Below are 8131 nucleotides of genomic sequence, written 5' to 3' on the forward strand. Positions count from 1 at the left end.
TTTTTATGTTTTTCTTTTAGTTAAACACCATCTTAAAACCCTCCAGTGGTCCGTTCCTCTGATTTCAAACGTTAATGACTTGTTTTTAGAGGTTCTGTGGCTGATTGTGGGCGGAGTCACCTCCTTGGTTGGTGGCGTAGAAGGAGGCGGGGCCAGCTGTGGCTGTAGGATGCTGAGGAGGTTACTGTCAGTGTTTATCAGGGGAAATGGAAGCAGAAGAAGAAGCAAGGACCGATTTGAAAACACGTTTGTTTTTTTCGGTCTGGAGTGATTCTGTTGGCAACAGACAGAGGAACCCCCAAACTTTACCGTGACGTCAGCCAGTCTGCGAGGAGTTGAACATCCGGACGCCGGTCCGACAGGCGCTGATTCTTCAGTTGAAGGTTTAGATTCAGGCGGTCCTCTTCAGAACGTTAACTCCACAGTCAGTCTCCAGACTGGAGCTGAACGAACCACATCCATCCGACCTTCTTGTCCTTGGAGAAGCTGCAGAACGACTCAGCTGGTGGAGGTTTGGGTGGATTTAAACGATTAAATCCAACAAACTGAACCATTTCAACCCCACACTGTCTGGATTTACTACTTCCTGTCTTGGTGGCGTAACTTCGATACGATCACAAAAAATGGCAAATCAATTTTTTCAATCTTTGATTATGATTTTTAAATCAGATTTTTTTTCTTCAAATGGTCGACTCTGAAAACACGACTTTCTTTGGATCCAAGTCAGCTTCCAAATAGTTTTTATTTCCCCTTTAAACCTGTTTTCACCCACATTTCTTCAGCCTTTCTGTTTTCTTGAATCCTGACAGCATCACAACACTTTTAAGAAATTAAAAAAATACAAATAATGTGCCAAAAAAAAGGCAATCAAATCTATCATCAAGAGGGGGATATTTTACCTCCTAAGAGTCACAAATAATAAACCCAGGGGTCGTATTTATCCATAATATTTCATGAAAAAGGCGTTTGTTTTACACATAACGCCATCGCCTTCTGCAGAGGACCCAAACGGCTCCCATCGCTCCTCAGTAGCCGCTGACGGCTCTTTAGGTGACGGATCGAGTCCCGTGTCAACAATTTGAATTTCTCTTTTTTCCCCTCTTGTATTCGTTTTTTTTCTCCCACGGGGATAATAACAGGAGAACAGGTGAGCCGAACACTTTTATTACCTGCACGGTGTGAGTCCGGTCAAAGTTAGGGCCAGGTTATCTCAAAGACTTTCTCTCTCTCTCCCCTCTGTCTCGCTCTGTGTGTGTTTGCTAAAAAGCTCATTCTGCGATACAACAAGTCGGGACAAGACCAGGTCAGTGGCTGCAGATTTAACGTATTTTTCAATGCAAATGTTATCATGAGGAGGGTAAAGCCTGAGCTGTGTGTTAAACCGCAAAACTGTAAGCACGGAATTGTATATTGAGGCGGAGAGTTGGTGTTTATTTTCGAAAATCTGTGTCTCGGTTGTTGTTGTTAGCCAACCTAGCTTGTTAGCATCCGAGTCTAGCTAGAAGGCTCCCTGTTAAATCTTTATATATTTTGAGTTTTTATAGTTTGCTTTTCTTAAGCAGAGGTGCGTGTAAGTTCTGCCGACGAAACAGCAAAGTAACGTTTGGTGTTTACTAACAAAAAAACGAAACAAAAAAGGAACTACGCATCGGATGTTAGTAGTTAGCCGAATCAGAAGCTAGTAGTAGCTACGGCTAAACCAGTGGGTCTGTTCCATATACGCGCCGGCTTGTGTTCCGGCGCGCCGGCGTCTTTGAAGCTGTGTGTCAAACGCTGGACACTCCGCCCCCCTCGTCGTCTATTCTAACCGGATCACGCGCCTGCTCCCCGTAAAAGTAGCACACCTCATTTCAGTTTAACTGGCGAACAGTTAAAAAAACAACCAACAATAACATTTCTATCGACATATTTCTAAACCCAGGTAAATCAGTGTTCCCTTTTTTTATTTAAATCTCGTGTGGGTGCTTTGTGGTCAGGACTCCGTCGCTTTCTTATAACCGCACTGTGCTCAACGGCTCCGGGCCTCCTGGCACCACCGCCATTTTGTTTTGTTCTTTTTCTTTTTTTTTTCCTTAATAAAATAAAAAAAATCGTTTATTCCGCTTCGCTCTGCGCCCTTAACCCACCCGCCCATCCACCGAACCCCCCCACGGCTCATCGGGTCAGATGGGGGCGCTTGGATTTCGGCGTGAGGCCGATTTAAACGCAGGAGGCCGGGCGGGGAGCTCGGGGTGCTGGGAAGGCATTATGAAACAACGCAGTCCCCCTCCCAGCGAGGACACCGAGGCCCTGCGTGTTAACCAGCTAACCTTAACCTGCTCCTCCCCGGCAGCGTAACCCCTGAACCCCCGGCTGCAGCCGGGTGGGGGGGAGTGTGGGATCTTTGGACAGATTGGTCTAAAAGGTTATTATTTGTCTGTGCTGTGGCCTCTTTGTGGTGTATCACTGTTGCAGTGAAGCTGCTGTTAATCCCCGAACAACATGTAAGCTCACCAGCCATCCCACGACCTAATTTTCTAATCTCATCCAGCTATAGAGGCGCCGTGCAGCGCCTCCGCCCTGTAATCGCAGCGTGAAGCCGGTGCGTGGTTGGGTTCACACGCATTATAAAAGGCCGGTTAGTAGATGTTACCCATCCACAGAAGCTATACGGTCGTCCTGTTGGCGACGGTGGGAAGGAAAGACTCCCTGTTAATGGGAACGGGCGTCCATCTGCCGCAGCCGGCCCGGGTTGCAGAGGACAGGGAAGAGACGCGGAGGGACCGGTCCGGGTGTCTTTTCTACGGGATAACGATAGAAGAGACGGTGAAGACGGCAACAGGCTTTGTAACCTCGTCAAACGCGACATCCGACAAATCTTTTAAAGACAAATCCAACACAATTTGCCTCAGAGTCGGTCTAAATAGGAAGTCCTGCCGTTTATTTTAATTAAGAACATATAGAGGATGGACGGACGGGTGGGGAGCGGACAGGTGGCCTTGCTAGTTTGTCCTCCAGCAGCAGAACTATAGGACACCTCAGGAAACCCAAACCAACCCTAGCTATAGGAGTGTCAGCTTCACGGAGAGAAACTGGAAGTTGGTTCCTGGGAACTGAGAGCTCTGCCTCCTGTCTTAGAACCTCTAGGAACCACAAGTAAACCTGCAGGCTGAGAGCGAAGTTCTCTGTTAGGAAAATATGGAGCAATAGGATCTTTAGATGGAGCTTTGAGTGTTCGCAGTAAGGTTTTACATTTTATCCTGAGTGGAGAGAAGCTAAAAGTGGATAAATCAGGTTTTTTTTTTACTCTCAGGTGTTTAAAAAATTCCAATAATCCGGCCTGGAGCAGCTTTCCTGCTTCGTTTTAAGACGAGATGTTTCTGATTTTAGTGGTGTTGTTCAGGTGGACGAAGGAGGTCCTGGTTACGTCTTTAATGTGGGGGTAAAGGTCATCCTGATCCAAAATATCACCAAGGTTCTTTCCATCAGAACTGGAGGTGAACGGCTGCAGAGTTGAAAGAAAATGCCGCTGTCCTTAAGAGTCAAACAGGTTTTTATGTCTGAGTAACTCTGGATAAATCTGAGTGTCATCAGCTGTTCTGTCTGATAACTTTAATTTTAACTTTCTCTGACGTGTTATTGAAGTGGTTTCTGTGAGAGACAGCAGCTGCACAGAGAATAAAAAATAAAAAATCAAGATCTTTTGAGAGGAAACTATTCTGTTGAATTTAAATGGAAAACCTATGAATTGATGCTGGCAAGTTGGCTTTGTGATAAAAAACATGACATTATAACAAATATATGAGTTTAAATGATGATAATTAAACAAGCTGTGGTTTTGTTTCTATCCTGGATGATCTTCTTTGTGGAGATATTCGCTTAAATGAAGAATATTGAAGGTTTCTTCTTCTTGGTTTTAATGAAAAAACTCCTTCCTGATTGGTGTTCGGCTCACAGGCCTAAAAATAAAATAAAATAATAAATAATCCGTTTAAAAAATGGTTCCTCTGGTGACTTTATACCAGTTACAGGTCGGTGTTTTAAATATAAAAATCTGCTGCTTTCAGTGCCGGTGTCTGAATGCTGAGAATGAATCTGTCCCTAAAACCGACCCGGGTCAGAGGTCAGATCATCATTTAGTGAAACGAAGGAGCGGATCCTCGTTTGTGTTTTTATTTGGACTGTTTTCAAAAAGTCGGACACGTGAGCTCGGAGGGAAACATACGGTTAATGTCGCAGACCAGGTTTAGTTTTTGCTTTTCTATGAACAGCTAATTACATCCACCTTTTATTCTTATTATTCCTGTAGCTTTAATGTTTGCCAAGAGCAACAAATCAGTAAATAACAGAATAACCTGTGGGTCATGTCATGTCTTTCAGTCATTATATCCCTTTTATATATATATATTAATGTGACATTGTATGTCTGTGGGCCAGGATGTTTCCTTCATGGATGAAAATGTGTTTTTAGAGATATTACTGATTAAAGGAGTTGTCATCATTTGGCTTTCTAACAATTCTTTCACTCAGTTTTCAAACATACAGCTCCTTGTTGCAGATAGTTGTTTTAAGGGTGATCTAACTACGAGCTGAGAGCCGCAGCGCCTCGACGGTGGAGGACTTTAGGTCAGGTTCACGGCGAGCGCATCGCTTTTCGGGCTCAGCGTTTAAAGACGCTGAACTTTACTCAGAGCGGCGGGGTTTTCACGCGTACGTATCTGACCAGAAACGTTTCTAAGGGTTTATAAAAACATGCCGGGTCGTCTGGAAGCTGATTAAAAACCAACTCCTTTGTGTTTAAGAGCCCGGAGACGCTGTCTGCACCCGACATGGCATTTTAAGTTGCGCTTGTTCGCTAACGTTTTGGTGAAATCTGTAAAAAGTTTTAGTTTGACAGGAAGCGACCGTAGTCGCCTCTTATCCCACATCAGCACCCAACCAACCCGAACGCGGGCAGCCACCGCCGCTGCGTTCTGTTAGACGTGTCGGTTACCCGAGCACTTTCACTCTGACCTTTTTTATGAGCGTCTGTAGCATAGAATCTCTCTTCTTTTCTTTTCTCCCCAACAGTCTCAGGGCTCACCATACTCAATGAGCGGACAGCGCAATGTCAGAGCGCTCTGGGCAAACTGCAAAGGGGAAGGAAGGCAAAACCAAGTATGCGTCTCTCAACTTGTTTGATACGTACAAAGGAAAGAGCCTTGAAGCACAAAAGCCTGTTGGTGAGTATCGTTTGTCTCCCCGTTCTGTTGGCCGTTACGGCCGTAACATTTTCATCAGGTCTGAACAAATACACGTGTTGTCTGTTTGAAGGCTTTTACAGGCCTGGGGTCTCATTTTTAAAAAATGGTAGGATAGGATTCATACTAAAAGTGTGCGTAAAATGGCGTCCGCCAGCAAGCGTACCCTCCGTGAGTCACACCTGGACCTAAAAGGTTCTGCCCTCCACTCGCTGTCTCCAGCACAAGTGCGTCTGGAGGACGGGTGCTGACGACCGCTGCTCTAGGAAATCAGAGGGAAATGATGAACGAACTGAGACAAATCTGAGCAGGCCTAGAGGACGGAGGAGCCACCTGTGTCAGAGGCCTACTTGTGAATCCTGTCTGACTTTATCTGAGTTTATGTTTAATTCAGAGGCATCCCCCCCACTGCTAAGCAGCTGTCCTCGTTCCCCGACAGGATCCACAAACTGCACTGGGTCAAACTCCAAACTCTGAAGGCTTTTTTCTTTTTTTCTGACATTCTAAACATAAACTGTTAATAAAATAGCTTTATAATGTCCAAGATGTTTTCACTTTCTTTAAATAAAAGTATCAGAGCCTGTTACTGAAGGCTCAGTAAAGCTAGCAGCAAACTCGGACCCGGTCTTTATGGGCATCGGGTTTCAGCAGTCCATCTGAGCTAACGACCCTCTCCTCTCTTTCCTGCATCAGTTCCCCCCCGCCATGGCCTACAGTCTCTCGGTAAAGTTGCCTCCGCGCGGCGTATGCCACCCCCTGCCAACCTGCCCAGTCTGAAGGCGGAGAACAAAGGCAACGACCCCAACGTCTCGCTCGTTCCTAAAGACGGCACAGGATGGGCAAGCAAACAGGAACCAGCAGACCCAAAGAGGTAGGGCTCAGCGTCAGCGTGGTCAGACGTCCGGGGTGGTTCTGTTACGCTCAGGTGTCACGTCTTTTGTTTTTTGTTTTTTTTCCTCAGTACCGATGCATTGTCAGCACCGCAGCCGGAATCGCAGCAGCCTGTGGCTTCACAGATACCTGCGCCGACCTGCCCGAGAACCCCACCAGCTACAGAGGTACGGCGGACTCCCTCCTCCTGACTCCGAGTCAGTGACCCGCTGGAGGATTAGCAGCAGCTGTGGCTGACCCAAACTGTCTCGTGTGTTTCCTCCCCTCAGGCTCTGGCCCCAGCTTCAACCCAGGCCGCAGGGGTAAGGTCCTGGGCTCAGGCCAGCGTCACGCATGGAACACAAGGGGATGGTCGGTGGAAGTTTCTCTTCTTTTTTGGCTTCGTATGATCCTCGCATCGCGCCGTTTGTTACGTTTTTTTCTTTTCTTTTTTCTCGCAGGTGGAAGGGGATCAAACCTACCGTCGCCATTCTCTCGCGAGGAATTTCCCACCCTGCAGTCGGCTGGCGACCAGGACAAAGCTGGCAGAGAACAGGCCACTGCAGATCAGTGGTATGGGCCCGGACCAAGCCTCCGCCCCCAGAGTGAGCGACTCCCCGATCGCCGTCCGATTACCGACCAGTCACCTAGTCGCGCCAGGGCGCCTAACGAACGGCTTCCGTGTCCCTCTCTGTCCTCAGACGTTACAAGCTGGCGGGACGGTGGGGGCCGAGCCCTGGCACCCACCCTGCCTGGGGAGGGGGCGGCGGAGGGGGGCACGGGTGGAGCTCTGGTGATGGATGGGGCAGCTGGGATCCCCCCTCCAAACTCCCAGATCCAGGGGCCTCCTAGGAATCCTCCTGCGGGCAGCCCCGCCCTGCCCCTGCCCCAGCCTCCTGTGGGGCCCGGGTTTCCTCAGTACCGAGGGATCATTCCTCCTTTTGTGAGCGGCCTTTAGCCTTCCACTGTCTGTCCGTTTTATCACGAAGGACCATCTGTATGAAGGGTTTTTATCTTTCTGTTTCTCTCCGTAGATGTATCCTCCTTACCTGCCCTTCCCAGGCCCTTATGGCCCTCAGGGGCCCTACAGGTACCCGCCACCTGGAGAAGGGCCAGCTCCAAGGTCTGAGTCATATTTGTTTAGATTGCATCATCACTTATGAAGTAATCCGACTTAAAAAAAAAAAAAAAACCTTTTCCTTCAGGTTCTCGCGTGGGCAGGGCGGTCCTGACAGCAGGCCCCAGGGCGGCCCGCGGGACTCGGGTGGAGAGGTGGTGAAGCGACCCTCCATCCTGAAGCAGGACGACCTGAAGGAACTGGATGAGCTGGACCACGACGGGGACGACGGCTGGGCAGGTACTCAGAAATACGGGTTGATATCTGAAGATTATCTAAGGACCTCTACTTGGTGTTTAGTGACCCACACTGGGGTCCCGACCCCAACTTTGGGACTCGTTGCTCTAGTTTACACCGAACGTACATAAAAACCTGATAAAAGTGCTGTTTGAATGTTATAAATCCTGTAGGAACAGACTGTATTAATCCCTGTGGAACGAGTGCCCTCCTTGTTCATGTTTTCTGATCAGTGGCTGGTTCAGTCGGACATTTTGTAAGATTGTTGCTGATCGTCACGTTTCCTGCGGATCACAGGAAGTAGTTCGGGTTACTAAAACAGACTCGATGAAAGTGGAAACATTAAATGAGTCGTGACCGACGACAGCCGCGGTTCACTCGGTGGATGTTTGCTTCCAGTTTGACTCAAACACTCGTTTTCCTCCCTAAAGGAGCTCACGAGGAGATCGATTACTCCGCCAAGCTGAAGTTCAGTGACGACGAAGGTGACGAAGAGGGCGAGGAGAAAGCCGAGGGCAAGAACGACTCACGGTACGAGAACGAGTAAACTGAGCGTTCGCTGGTTTCTGCTGTGTGTGAAATGCTGCTCGTGACCTCAGATGCACTCTGCTGCGACTTCTCGTCCCCAGTGAGCAGCAGAGACCTCAGGACGCTCACTCCCGAGCCTCGGACAGCGGCGGGGAGAGCC

General features: G+C 48.3%; 1 protein-coding gene across 1 annotated transcript in view; it reads left to right on the forward strand.

Annotated features, from left to right (window-relative positions):
* Positions 1 to 997: 997 nt before the first annotated feature.
* Positions 998 to 8131, forward strand: part of prrc2a (proline-rich coiled-coil 2A) — a 15133-nt gene continuing 7999 nt past the window's right edge. Inside the window, exons 1-12 of the mRNA XM_037975810.1 lie at positions 998 to 1147; positions 1268 to 1303; positions 5050 to 5201; positions 5913 to 6090; positions 6181 to 6277; positions 6380 to 6461; positions 6551 to 6694; positions 6791 to 7032; positions 7124 to 7212; positions 7295 to 7446; positions 7875 to 7986; positions 8073 to 8130. Coding sequence (XP_037831738.1) covers positions 5087 to 5201; positions 5913 to 6090; positions 6181 to 6277; positions 6380 to 6461; positions 6551 to 6694; positions 6791 to 7032; positions 7124 to 7212; positions 7295 to 7446; positions 7875 to 7986; positions 8073 to 8130 — 1269 coding nt within the window. The 5' untranslated portion in view covers positions 998 to 1147; positions 1268 to 1303; positions 5050 to 5086. The remainder of the gene's footprint in view (positions 1148 to 1267; positions 1304 to 5049; positions 5202 to 5912; positions 6091 to 6180; positions 6278 to 6379; positions 6462 to 6550; positions 6695 to 6790; positions 7033 to 7123; positions 7213 to 7294; positions 7447 to 7874; positions 7987 to 8072; position 8131) is intronic.

The sequence above is a fragment of the Kryptolebias marmoratus genome, linkage group LG5, assembly GCF_001649575.2.
Source record: "Kryptolebias marmoratus isolate JLee-2015 linkage group LG5, ASM164957v2, whole genome shotgun sequence".
NCBI lineage: Eukaryota > Metazoa > Chordata > Actinopteri > Cyprinodontiformes > Rivulidae > Kryptolebias > Kryptolebias marmoratus.